This window comes from Adelges cooleyi, unplaced genomic scaffold, assembly GCF_023614345.1.
Source record: "Adelges cooleyi isolate 19-005CV unplaced genomic scaffold, UGA_ACOO_1.1 ACOO_flye_CR_arks_rails_tigmint_CR_PRNA_574, whole genome shotgun sequence".
NCBI classification, from domain to species: Eukaryota; Metazoa; Arthropoda; class Insecta; order Hemiptera; family Adelgidae; genus Adelges; species Adelges cooleyi.
The window spans coordinates 11,813,083-11,826,857 of NW_026096268.1; the positions used below are offsets into that span (position 1 = coordinate 11,813,083).

General features: G+C 38.4%; 2 protein-coding genes across 3 annotated transcripts; one reads left to right on the forward strand and one right to left on the reverse strand.

Moving 5' to 3' along the window:
* Positions 1 to 1,809: 1,809 nt before the first annotated feature.
* Positions 1,810 to 6,475, forward strand: LOC126842849 (uncharacterized). The gene is made up of 3 exons (XM_050580039.1): positions 1,810 to 2,260; positions 3,042 to 3,180; positions 6,164 to 6,475. The coding sequence occupies exons 1-3, from the start codon at positions 2,068 to 2,070 to the stop codon at positions 6,333 to 6,335; spliced, it is 504 nt and encodes a 167-aa protein (XP_050435996.1). The 5' UTR covers positions 1,810 to 2,067; the 3' UTR covers positions 6,336 to 6,475.
* A 207-nt stretch (positions 6,476 to 6,682) lies between these two features.
* LOC126842836 (uncharacterized) lies at positions 6,683 to 12,195 on the reverse strand. Of its 2 annotated transcripts, XM_050580021.1 has the most exons (4): positions 11,841 to 12,195; positions 9,935 to 10,540; positions 7,049 to 7,782; positions 6,683 to 6,934 (listed from the first exon to the last, which is right to left on the reverse strand). In XM_050580021.1, the coding sequence occupies exons 1-3, from the start codon at positions 11,951 to 11,953 to the stop codon at positions 7,089 to 7,091; spliced, it is 1,413 nt and encodes a 470-aa protein (XP_050435978.1). In that variant the 5' UTR covers positions 11,954 to 12,195; the 3' UTR covers positions 6,683 to 6,934; positions 7,049 to 7,088. The 2 variants fall into 2 exon arrangements, with proteins under 2 accessions (XP_050435978.1, XP_050435977.1); XM_050580020.1 differs by having other exon boundaries at positions 6,683 to 7,782.
* Positions 12,196 to 13,775: the final 1,580 nt, after the last annotated feature.

The window sequence follows — 13,775 nt, forward strand, 5'->3', positions numbered from 1 at the left end:
TAATAATAACTATTTCAAAACAAAAATAATATGAAGCTGAATAATAATATATTATTGTAGTATCAAAATCAATCGGCGCGCCCGTTATAATGTTATTATATATTATTATGCGTTGTTTCATCACTTCAGCGTAGGAAATTAAACGATAAAACAAAGGCGGAAGGATCGAGTTGTCGAGCCGAAGAGAAAAGGGGAGTTTGTTTTTTAATTGAATAGAAGAAAAGCGAAATGGAGATTATATATTGTATTTTTTTGAGCGTGCACACTCGAGTAGGTACACCGAGTATAATATGTGACTTATGCAACGAGCAGCCAACAATTGTTTGTTACCCAAGGGCATTCGAGAGAAGAATTTGCTGTATCTATATAACAGTGCCATGATATAAATATATATATATATATATATACTATAGCAATGTAGTTTGTTAAAAATCGCAATCGCCCTATTCCCCCGTTATTTGCTAATGTACTCGAACAGTATTTTCTATGAGCCCGCGTGGCTTCGGCATTAAAGTCTAAACCGCACTCCAAAAGAGTTCTAACAATATTTATTGTGTACACACACAAATCTATCGTCGGGGCTCTCATATTATTTTTGCTCTTGTTTGCAATGCGCTCGTATGTAGATGGAGCAACCGACATTTGTTTTTCAGGCACGACTCGTTATTCGTTACCTCCATTACTAAATGCCGCAAGTCCAAGAAAGTGTACGACAGGTGCAATCGTGAAAAATATTTGGATAAAATTATTATACTATTTCAAGTTGAGTAATATAATTGAATAAAATTCCACACGGCGAAATACAATTTATTTTATAATAACAACTGTTCAGAAAATAAAATATTAACAACACAAATGTTCGAATGGGAATTTCTAATGTTTTAAACCATTTTTGTTGTTAATATTAAAAAACGTTTTCTACCAAAATACGATTTTGAAATGTTCTTAAAATATTAAAAAGTGTTGTAGCAACTACTGTAAAAATATTCTTATACAGCAAAACAATTATAACCCTAGGTGGTTATCTAGATGGTACAGATAACCATGGTTGTATATAGATGCTTAATAATACATATTTTATATTATTACCTTATTGTTGCGATAATATATTATAATAACAAAACATGTATTGTTACTACAGTCGGATATTGGCGTAATTAACAGCTATGTCTAATTATTACAAATCGGATTGCAACAGTTATCAATTTTTAATGACGACGACATTAATTGCTTTTACAATACCGTAATATGTACATTATTTGAAAGCTTAACGCAATTTGTAATAAACTGTAAATATTGATAGTGTATTATGTGGGAATAAAAAATTGTACATTGCATTAGTCTCAACCAATACAACACATATGAAGCAGTTGCGACCCAAAGGCATAGGCATAGGTGGTATATCAATTTTTAATTTTTTCAATCCGTGTATTCCCCCCCAACCCCAACGTTCGGAATGTTCTTAATCATCGGACGTGATGGAAACAATAAGAATCCAATCCCCTTTCCCTTGCCAACATAGCCGATAGACGTCAGACAATGCACAGCTGTTGCCGCACGGGTAGGTTAGGTACATCGGACGCGATGCGATAAGAGCTGTTGGCGGCTGCTATTAGATATATATATATATGTATATTATGGTTTAAGTCGTTGTGTGTGCGTTTTTTTATCCAACCTAACTTTCACTTTTTAACATTAAATCACTGCCGGCAGATCGGAGGGGGCTACGTTAAGTAGGCCATAGTAATAGGCATATGATCGAGTGGGAGAGCGCGGAGCGCGCGAAGGACGCCGGCGTTGCTGCCCGTGTTCGGTACCTAACCGACGACATTACCGCACAACAGTCGGAACGTACGTTTTCTTTGGCCAGTGATTTTTTGTATTTTTACACACCACCAGTTTTGGCAGCCTTTCTGTATCGAGTGGACAAACGCCGCGGTTAAAAAAAAAAAAAAACCATTAATATTGTGAAACGACCGGTTCGCGTCACAGTGACACGCAGGATGTTTGGGAAATGAACAATATTGATAAACCTCATCCGCAAAGGCCGGGGCAGCAGCAGCAGCAATGGACTCTGGGTTGGCGCGGTTTGCGCTGCTAATAGTGTTGTTCTTCTTGTTGACCGGAGACCTAGCCGGTATACTCAAGCATCTGTTCGACGAATCTGGATACGGCAAACCGACCGACATTGCAAGTCCCGTGAACACCCAAAGGACCGCGGCGGACGACCAAGACACTGCTCCTGAAATCGAATCGTTCGGTAAGTACCTGCGCGCGATCGCATCCGCTGAGATAATAAATATTGTCGCTATTAATCGAATAATCGTGCCGTGACCTTGAAACGCTGATAGAGAAAATTCGTCGCGTTGAGATCTGGAAAAAAAACCTTGAGAACACAAACCGTGTTTTGTGTACTGGTTTTCTCCTCTAACCACACGGTCTACAATAATATATAACCTATACGTCATTGGACCTTCGATTCGACCAATTTCATCCGACAACTATTATCATTAGTGGATCGTATACATCCAAACGATTATGTTCATAAACAAACTAATGACCCGAATTTCGAGCGCCAAGGAAATCACTTTTCTGCCGCGCAACAGCAAAAACTAAATGCCTGCGCACAATATTCGAAACTGGATAAAACGCACACACATGTCACACGTTTGACCTTATCTAAACCAATAGGCAATACCTAAAAACGATAATAATAATTTATCGTTTTAACATTTAATTATGATCGCTTTTGACACGAATGGCTAACGTTCCATTAACCTTTTTGTTAGACCCGGCAAAATAAGTTATTCTGTCGCCGTGCGATTTGCATATTATACTCGGTTGCGCAATCATCGTGTTTATAGTCACTACTAGCCGTTGTACTCACGGTTTTGTTACAACAAAACCGAAAAACTGGTTACACCGACTCCGAATAACTACTTTCATTCTTGGTCCGTGCCAGTTTCAGAATTTGGCGATGTCCAATGAGATTATTATACAACATTGTATACCTAATACAAACGTTATTTGATTGTGTTTAGCCAAATCGTACGCCAACAGAGCAAAGCTGATCAACACGATCAAGGAGTCTTGTTTGCCCAAACTCATATGCGAACTGACGGCGTCCACCAACAGAGACGCGTTGACCGAATCCGAGATTTATCTGTTGTCACTCATAAGGTAAACAACATCATAGTTTAATAACTACACACGTTATGCGTTACACCGTGACAACAAGTCTGTTATGTAATGTGACTAATAATAATAATATGATAATCCGTGTGATTATGGATATAGCTGCGCGGTAATCGATTAGTGTAATTGATCGGTGCGCTCAGCGTTTAACGGTTTTAACGTTTAATGCTTTTCAATACTACAAAAAGTGTACGCGGGTTATATCATAATGAGTCTTTAAAACTAGTGCCTCCCCCCCCCAAAAAAAAGAAATATACATTTCTAGCTGCGGCACTGATCTTTTGCCGTTTGTACCATAATCACGATCGATTCAGGAGCAAATCTTTAATTATGCATTGCCCAATATTACAACCGGTTCTATTGTACATTATTATGTATAGTTGCTAGTGATTTCCTTCCGGGTCGACAAGCCAATGTCTGATACCATCTATCCGTGTACATAACATTGTACCTATCGATAATGGTACACCGTAATGACAATATTAATAATAATATGATATCTCTCCCGTTTGCGCAACCAACCTCTCAACACCGGCACCGCGCTTTTGTACGTCGTTTTCATATTACTATTACTATTATTATATTATATTCAGATCGTGTGTGTGTGCAAAAGTGTACGATAAAATATATATATCTATATACTGTGAAGAGTTACGGGCCATAAAACGTATTGGAGCACTTAGGACGAACGGATTTGGCTATAGTGTACATGCGGACGGGGAACGGTATGGAAATCATAAATCGTCAGAGCCCAAAAGTGTATTATTTACGACTGGAAAAGGAGGGAAAAAAATTAGAAATAAATCTTTCACGGCGGCGAGTACGTCTCCGTATTCCATTATATATGTATTATACGTCAACACAACACACACTCGCAATAATAACAACAATAATAATTGCTTATTTGCAAAATTCTTTCCACATCTCCTCCGAATAATATGCAAATCTTATACACAAGACGTGGCGCGCCATCGCTTCCTCCCACGCGCAAAAACTCCATATATATGTATAGAGAGTATAATACGTTTATAAAAATGTCGCAAAAAGTTAAAAAGTATTTATTTTTATATTATGATAATATATATATTTTTCTGTATAATACGGGCACGGTCTGGATGAACTACATCACAATATAAGCGAGTTACCGCCAACACTCGTCGGGTTAACAATATTTATGATACCCGACACGATAATATTATGTGAGGAGGAGGGCAATCGATGCATGACAAATGTACACTAATGCTAGGCGCCGTCCGCGGACAATCGCGCTGTAACTATAATAATAATAATAGCCGCCGCTGCGCATACCTTATAATATTATTATTATCATCGTTACTATATTATTATCATTATAGTATATCACAGAATAACCAGAAGGAAAAAATTACAAGAAATTACACGGGTTCTTATGGGCCGCCGCCGACTGCCATTTTTTACTTATCAGTCCCGTCCAGCGTCCCAGGTTTCCCTTCTGGTTATTCTGTGATAGTATCATCATGTTAAGGCATATAGACTATTATAAAGTATATTTTTTTTATACTTAAATAATGCCAGCAATTATTGTTGTTTAGTGACATCATTTTAGTTGATCCAACTGTATATTTGTTCCTGTGTGTAATCAACTGAGCTACACAACAACCCCATATCCAAAAAAAAAAAAAAATTTCTAGGTCTATTGAGCAGTAATTTTTCCAATATAATATTATTCATTATACGGTCAGTCTACAGGAGAATCAAACTCATACTATTTTGATCCCATTAAAATAATTGATGCAATTACATATTAAGGTTCAAATTTGTTTTCCGTTGTTGTTCAACAATACCTCTTTAACAATTTAATACTCATATAGATGTTATAGGTATAAGATAAATTATATTTTTGTCAAGCTCCAATGAGACTCCGTGTATGCACAAAAAATAAAAACATTATTTCGTTTCGCCATTATTTATTTATTTATATTTTAACGATTCGCGTTATCGATGAGCACTTTTTCCGCGCCTATGCTTCGCATCCGCTCTTGGGTATAAATAAAAAAAGATTATTTTTTCCAATAGGGTTTAACACTGCGGGGAAAACGCATACACAGTAGGCCTCGGTAATCGCTCTGATCCCGCAGCCCAACCCTTACATGCTATGCAATAATAACAACTACAATAATAATAATAATATTTGGTAAAATGGAGGGAAAAAAATGAAGTTAAAGAGTTTTTATGCATATTCAAAAGATTATTTTTTTCGGTTTCCTAGTATATCATAATAATAATATAGTATGTGTGCTCGGAGATCTTTAACGCAGTAATCCCGGACGCGTTGTATAATACCTACTGTGTGGGGACGATTTGGCCGAGGAGGGAATATTATACACTTTGGGGATTTGAGCGAAGAAAAGATCAAGCGTACACGAGATCGTATCGCCGAGCAAAATTAAACTTCACTTTTCCATATTATTGTAATATATACATACAGCCCTGACAAAAGAGAGAATTACACGCGAGCAGTTTAAGTTCGTATTCGGTTTTTATTTTTTTGCCTCACGACAGACGTTAGCTTTTGGTATACGGTTATTTATGATTTTTATATTATATACATACTCAAAAAAAAAAAACAACCACTCATCATAAACATTATAAGTCTAATACAGAAATCAAATCTGATTTTTTTTTTTTTTGTTTAATCTTGGGGGTTGTTTTCGCTTTTGATCATATTATTATTATAAACAGTTCCGTCTGTTCATCCGACCGTTAAGTCGATTTCGGTACAATAATAATTTAGCAGATTTTTGTTAGTAATATTATTATTTTGTAGTAAAAACGATAAAAAAATATACACCAATGATATTATGTTGGGTGGGAACAAATGTAGGTACAAATGAAAACGGGCAATTTTTTTTTTTCAATAGTCATAATTTTTTTGCAAGCATATAATATATTTGTTTATAATTGAAATTCATCCGACCGTGTTTTACAGAGATACCACGATATCGACCACGGCCGAAGTAACGTCCAAGTATCACTTTGCCGCCCACATGGGACAACTGATCAACGGCGTGGACAGTACCGGTTGCCATAACTTCTATCCGGGTTGTCCGTTTCCAGGCCTCCAAGTCATGCAAATGATGAAGAAAGTGAAAATATTGTAAACGAAACGACCGTACCCAATCTAGTCTATTATAACAGTAAAATAATTGTTATTTGAACATTAACAAAAAAATTAAAAACGTACCTACTACCGCAATAATCCGCAATCGAATCAAAATAACAAAACTACTAGTTTTTTTTTATTGTTTTTTTTTTGGATTACCGTTGACTCAGTCGGTTTATGTACACATCTGTTGCCAACTGCATACAATTTTTGTGCGCAATGTTTAAATACCTCAACAGTGATGCCTGCATTAGGTACCATTGTGTATGCAAGCACGTATGGTCTATTGTCTGCAAGGTTTTTTCAGTTACCACAGGTTTTTTAATACAACAACAATAATATATATTATAATGTAACAATAATTAACGGTGTATATAATTCATAAACATTTATATATATATATATATAAAACACAGCGATAATTATTGTACGTTAATAAGTTATAAGCTTTGTACACGGAAACGAATATGTAAATATATAGAAATTAAAGAGAAAAAATAAATTATATACAATGAGCGTTGTAATTGAAACAAAAAATAAAAACAATGTGTGTGAGTTTTTGTGTGATCACGCGGTGCGCCGTCCGACTCATTATTTCTAGGGGGAAAAAGAAATATTATAATGTCTTAAAATTATTAATACAATAAATTAGGTCACGGGTGGGCATTATTTTAAACGGGGGGGTGTTGTATTTAAAAAATAGGTACCTACCTAGGTCTGGGGGGGGAGGGTAGGTGTACAGATATTGCGTTTACACGCGCTGGTCCTGGCTGGGAAACTTGAGCTTGTGCTTCTTGCTGTAGGGCGTGCGGTTGCCCACTTCGAACTCGTCGGGAAACTTCATCTTGTTGGACGACGCGCCGTGGCCTTGGTCTTGGAACTTGACGGTCTCCGCGTCGTAGTAGGCCCCCTTGTAGTTGCCGTACTGGTCCAGGTCGGCTCGCAGACCGCCCGTGCCGGTCCGGTCGGGGAAAATCATTTTGGCCGGCTCCGTCAGCTTCTTGCCCCGCCTGTGGTTGGACGGGAACTTGAACTGGGATACGTAGCTGTTGGCGTACGTGCCGCCGTTGATGTAGTCCGGGAACACGGCCGGCTTGTTGGTGGCCGACTGCAGGGGCAGGTCGTAGGCGGACGGCACCTCGTAGTACTGGCTGGGCTGACCGCTGAGGATCCGCGGCCGCAGCTCCTTGTCGGCCCGCGTCTTGTAGGCGTTGTACTGTTGCGCGTATTGCGGCGCGTACTGCGGTATCTGCTGGTTGAAGAACCTGAAGAACCCGCCGTTGTGGTTGTTCAGATAGTCGATCAGCCGGTCCGGGTCCCGCGGGCACGTGGGGTACGCGGCCAGGCACGACCGGGGATCGTTGCGGGAGTTGTAGCCCAGAAGCGCGGCCCGGCCGAACATCAGCAGGGGCGAGTCGTCCACGAAGTTCAACACCGTCAGCAACCTGTGCAGAACGACAAACGCACAAGGATTTAGATATCTACGGTGAAAAGTCATCGAAATAAAAAATAAACGAAAGCCGCAATCGCTTTGTACGCGCCAACTCTCTCGCAAGACCCACGCAGAACATGTGTGCCACACGATATTATTACCTACAAAAAACAATGTCAGAATGACTTAACGTTTACAGCTCATCGGCTACCGGCCGGAGAAAAACCATCATATTACTGCCTTACTACTGTACATAATATTAATAGTATATAATATGTACACTTTGGTGTTTATAAACAATGCGTGACACGTTTTTGTCACGCACAATCGTCATGACAGATGTCAGAAACGTATCCTTATTACTGTACTGTGTGTATGAAAATATTTACCGACACGCTTTACCCTATTAACCATGATAATAATAATCTACAAAATATAATATATATATATATATATGAGCCGGTATACTAGCTAAAGATTATTTTTGGTTGGCAATTGTGACAGGCGCCCAAATCAAATTTCTACGTCACCCCAGTGTAGTGTGTCACCTACAATAATAATTAGATAAGTAATAGAATTTTTTAAAAATTTTATTTTGTATGTGCCTTATTTTAAAATAAATATCTGGCGCCGTTGCGTGTCAACTAAGGAAAAATATAATATTCTTATTTTTTTACATACCGTTTACAGCAATCATACTAAGAATTTAAGGAATGTCAAAACTGTGTCTAAATTTCAAGTAGGTATAGTCTGAGTCCAGTCGCCGCTTTAGAGTTAAGTAGGTAAGCGACGTTTTTGAAAATATGACAAAGTGCATGTGCAACTATTTCATCTGCTTGTACAACAACAAAAAAAAAATCAAGATCCTTTTAAAATGTATAGCGTCGCCGAGTGCAGTCAAACACCGTTTATCGGATGAATTATAAAACAAAACTGAAATAAAAAATCGCGACCGTAAATCTTCTGTACACAGAAAACAGCTTATTCCAGGAATGATCAATGAAAGGGTTCTCTGGGGGAATCATCGCGGCGATGTCGTTAATCTGTCGGCAAAAAATGTTTATTTCATCGTACCGCGGTTTTTGTTTTTTTTGTTCATTTTCAAGTCATACGGCAATAAATATCGTACGGTGGCGGGGAGGGGTGGCGGTAAGCGGTAGTCGAAACAAGTTAATTTCGATTTAAGCCCGGCCAAAATGTTTACCCGCCGTGTGACCCTCCCCGTTCGGTACTTAGAACCGAGCAACAAGCACGTTTTCGCGTGTCGAAGACAATTTTTCATTTCTTATCTATATAACAGCACCGGCCGCCCCAGTCAATGCTCCAGTGATTTATAGCAAAAGGAATAGGAATATTATTGTATAAAATAAACCATTTGTGCTCGACGTTGATTGAAATACGGTCGGCGTTTCGTCACCGTCGAGAATTATTAGGTATTGTTTTTTTATTTTTTCGATCTCCCGAACTAACCTAACCGATGTCTTCGTGTATAGCAACTCTTTGGATCAGAAATCGTACATGAAAGGTATTTTATAAGGCCAAAAATTGTAAAAAGTCCACCTCTTTTCTCTTCAAAGTTGAAAAAAACACATTAATTTAAATAGTCTAATTAACTCAAAATTTGTACTGAATATTCATCAGAAAGTGCCTATAAAAAATTATTTAAAAAAACACACAAAACCCTTTCCCCTAGAATAAGGGTGAATACTTTTTCTTTGTTTCTCTTTTCCTAGTAAATTTTTAACCTGAAAATTAGACTGAAGATAGATTTAGTGCGGGGCTATAACATATTCTTTTTGCCTTTAGTCAAACTTTTTATTTATTAAAGAAAAACCAAACAGAATGGGAAAAATTACACTTTGACCGCAGTAAATTAATAGGTAGGTTGCTATGGTTGAATTGAACCAAAAGTCGACGGATTTCTGAAACATATTATTTCATTGTACTGTTAAAATATAAGGAACCTATATGGCATTATAGACCTACCCCAATCGTATCCATACTTAAACTAAAAATACAATTTCAAAGGCATTATAGACAATACATGTATATCAGTGATTTGATCACTTTCGGTTAAATTCAGTTCTGTGACCCAACCCTCCCCACTGTTCCTCGACCACCCCTCTGTACTGGCTTTTTTTATCTGTAAATAACTGCGCACTCACGTGATCAGAGCGTCTCTGGTGAGGAACGGTATGGACGACTGGCCCTGTTGCTGTTGGTAACTCGGTCTGTAGTAGTTGGAAGACCTCGTGCCCGACGAAACTTCACACAGCAACCTCGGCACGCACCTAAGGTCGTCGTGTTGCGATATCGAAGCCAACGCCTGCAAGACGGAATTCGACTGAGGGTATTGTCCCGGTCGGTTCGGATAGGGATAGGGATACGGCGGAGGTCGACCGTGTTGCTGTTGTGGCGGCGGATAAGGGGGTCGGCCTAGCGGTGGGAACGGTCCACCGGGTTGTGGAGCGAATCCCGGTACAGGTCCACCGCCGTTCTGTGCAAAGTCTGGCGGCGGATAAGGTCGACCGTTGGGAGCGAACCCGGGTTGTGCGAAATCGGTTGGCGCATAAGGTTGGTTCTGGAGGTTCTGCAGGCCCTGAAGGTAATCCAAAAATTTCAGCGGCCGACCACCCGGTTGAAAGGATTGCGACTCCAACGGTCTTTGGTTGGGTCGTGAAATGGAATTGTCGGCTACGGCGTTGGCCGTAGAAAATTGAGCATATCTGGCGTCGGTGCTTATAGCCGAGTTTATCATATCCATCAGTGAACTAGAACAAAACAAAAAAAAAATCACTCATCTTTGTATAATAGTAACCCCCCACATGATCATAAAAAATTCTTGTATAAAAATTATATACCTATACATATTATAAAAAATAAACGATAGTAAAAAAAACAAAAATGTAATAGACAGCGAAAGAGAGAGATTATAAATTATTTTAATCCAAACGATTAGAGACGTCGAGCGGACCACCTACAAAAGAAAGTCCCGGATACGTCGTGGGACATTTAATATCGTGGGAGTTCGGTTAAAAGGCATCGGGCCGCCTTTATGCCATGTTTCAGCACATTAATAAATGTTATTCAAACAATTGTCTTATATAACTTGTACATTCTTACAAAATTTTAATTAATACAAACAGTGACCGCCAATCGCATCAACTCAATCGTGTAATATTTCACAAGAATATTTTAATTCCTGCTATGGTTGGATTCCCATTTAAGTTTTTTTTTATCTCTTTGTGCTTTCCAAATGGAATCTTATGCTATTAATAAGGTAATAACTTTTTTTACTATTATTCTAAACAGCACCCGTTTGTTTGCTGTCTAATTTACTCTATCTTAATATGTCACCGTCCAGTCTAAAACCTAATGTAAATTTTAGACTCCAAAGACATCAAGCAGCAAACACAACATTTTCAATATTCAAAAAAATATTTAATCACAATCGCTTTGAGGAAATTTTCGGTGTAGATGTGTTTGATGTGTCAAGTTGGCAAAAAAAAAAAATTGATTCATCCAAATTTATAATACAAAGTTGGGTTCTCATTTGGAAAAAAAAAACACAAATTCTGGCGACGCGGAAATATAGAAAATTTTAAGTGTTCATGATACACATCTTAGAGTTTATGTGTGAGAGTATAATAACGTGATACCTTTATCTTAGGGATTTATTTATAAAATAACGTTTTTTAACACATCTAGTCGACAGCTATACCATATCAATCCTATATATCGATGGTATAGTGCACAAATATCACAATTGAATTTTTTTTTTTATTTAAATACAGAAACAATGCTCGACAACCGTAATGTCATACATCACATTGTACATGACGTATAGAGGAGACTATTATGAATTTCTGGCTACTAAAATTTGCACGCAAGCCGTGATAAGTATCTACAATAGGTAAGGTATGGAGAATAGTAAGGTGTAATGATTATGATATTATTATCCAAGTCATCGTCGACGTGCATGTGGCGTGTATCGGTGATAAAATATAGTATACTTATGCTATGGAAAGATCTCGGGAAGTTTTTTGAAGTTTTTATTAAGTGATTACTTACCGGACGAATTCGTCTACGGTGTGTGCGGTCGAGACGTTGCCCTGTTGAGCGGCGACAAAGACGGCGCCGAGCGCCAAAACGCACCACAACGATGAGCCGGCCATGTTCGCCATACACGCTGGAATCGCACTGGCAACCGATTTCGAATGAACAGGATAAACCGCCAAGCCAAGTCCGGCCACGACGATTCCTCCTACGCTTTGTTTTGCGCGAAAATTACACGCCTTCGTCCGGAGATCGCCCACTGGACCGAAACCGTTTCGGAAGGTATTTTTTTTTGCCTTTTGAACTTTCACAATAATGACATCACTATCGCGCCGATGTCTGAACACACGCCGGCGGTAAATGGAGTACATTGTACATCATCACACGTCGCAGTACAGCAGCTGTAGCGTTGGCTTATAAATCCAGAGAGAGAGAGAGAGAGAGAGGGGAAAACAATTACCTATCGCGGTGGAAAATGAAAAAAAAATTGTGGAAAAAAACTACATCCAAACGGTGTTTAGGTAATCCGCGCACAGTCAGTCGCATATTATATATACAGGTATTGTAATATACCTGTCTATTGTTTTGGTATATTACACACGGTGGTAAAACCAATTAAACCGTACAATGAAAACGAAAGCACACGCGCAACTACCGAATCAAGTCCATCACTAGATCATCGCCATCACTCATCACGTTTGCCCCGTAACGATTACCTATATCATTATTATTGGATTAAACGGAGGTACCGAATAATATACAATTATTATTATCATCGTTCATCATCGTCGTTGCAAAATGTACATAATATTATTATGCTACATCCGAGCCGAGTGTACTGACCTATGTTATGTACGCGGCTGTCACGCTTCACTCACGGTCGAAGGCCTGTTGTAGGCGGTACAATCGGTGTTGCGAAAACAACAGCAACAACAACGACCGTTTCATTAGGTAGGTAGGAGCTACCCATCATCGATAAACATCAGCTAATAATAATAAAAAAAAAAATACATAGTAAAAAACGCCTTTTTTTATTGTGTATGCAAAAATATTTACATTCGGTATGTAGACGATAACCGTGAGATTTCACAAGTCCGATCTAGAAGTATATTAATCGTTGGCCAAGACACTACCAGCATACCAGCATTGGTAAACCATCAAAGTTAACGTGACCCGTTTTTTACCCAATATCAAATCAGGGGCTGAGATTTAGGGGTTATCTCTTCCTCAACACCAAAGCTGGTTGAATGGTACATGTTTGGTAGTCTAACTGGCGTACCGCAATCAAAGAGTCTATCACGAAATAGACCTACTCGTTAGAAATTTTAATCTATATATATACACTTCACTGATCGCGCTGGAATACTTAAACACAATGACATTACGAAAATACCTACATAAGTCTATTTGCTTTCGATGCAAAGCAACAATATGTTTTTGGAGATTTACAATAAAAACCGTGCAAAAAAAAACCAAAACCAAACTATTCGAATTAAAATCGTTTGCCGGTTTTCAACCAATATCGAAACTCGTTCCAATTAATAAACCCAAAACTCATCAACAAAGTAATTATAAAACGGCACGTCGGGTGCAATGAACTCGGTGCGATGACGATTTGATTTGTTTTATTTACTTTCCATTTTATTCCTCGGATGGAATGGTGAACGCGGTTTCCTATAAGATAGGTGTAATCAATTAACCCGTGATTGACTCGGTAACAACGCGTTAACGGACAACATACAAACATATAGGTATTATATTTTAGTACATGAGCAATATATATTCAGCGTGTTACATGCGGGTAATGTAAAATGACAAACCCGTGTCTATATACCTTTACCATAATAAATAACCACAACCCATATAATATAAGATATTCGTCATCTCGTGTAAATGATTGGTCGTCGAGCAATTAGAGCTTGTAGATTTCAGGAGGCGTCAGCATCGAAT

What these genes read in the sequence shown, in the direction of transcription:
- LOC126842849 (XM_050580039.1), top strand. Translation starts at nt 2,068, where the DNA reads ATGGACTCTGGGTTGGCGCGGTTTGCGCTGCTAATAGTGTTGTTCTTC. An exon ending in TCCTGAAATCGAATCGTTCG is followed by an intron (nt 2,261 to 3,041) that starts GTAAGTACCTGC and finishes GATTGTGTTTAG; the next exon opens with CCAAATCGTACGCCAACAGA. An exon ending in TATCTGTTGTCACTCATAAG is followed by an intron (nt 3,181 to 6,163) that starts GTAAACAACATC and finishes CGTGTTTTACAG; the next exon opens with AGATACCACGATATCGACCA.
- LOC126842836 (XM_050580021.1), bottom strand. Translation starts at nt 11,953, where the DNA reads ATGGCGAACATGGCCGGCTCATCGTTGTGGTGCGTTTTGGCGCTCGGC. An exon ending in ACCGTAGACGAATTCGTCCG is followed by an intron (nt 10,541 to 11,840) that starts GTAAGTAATCAC and finishes GTTTTGTTCTAG; the next exon opens with TTCACTGATGGATATGATAA. An exon ending in ACCAGAGACGCTCTGATCAC is followed by an intron (nt 7,783 to 9,934) that starts GTGAGTGCGCAG and finishes CGTTCTGCACAG; the next exon opens with GTTGCTGACGGTGTTGAACT.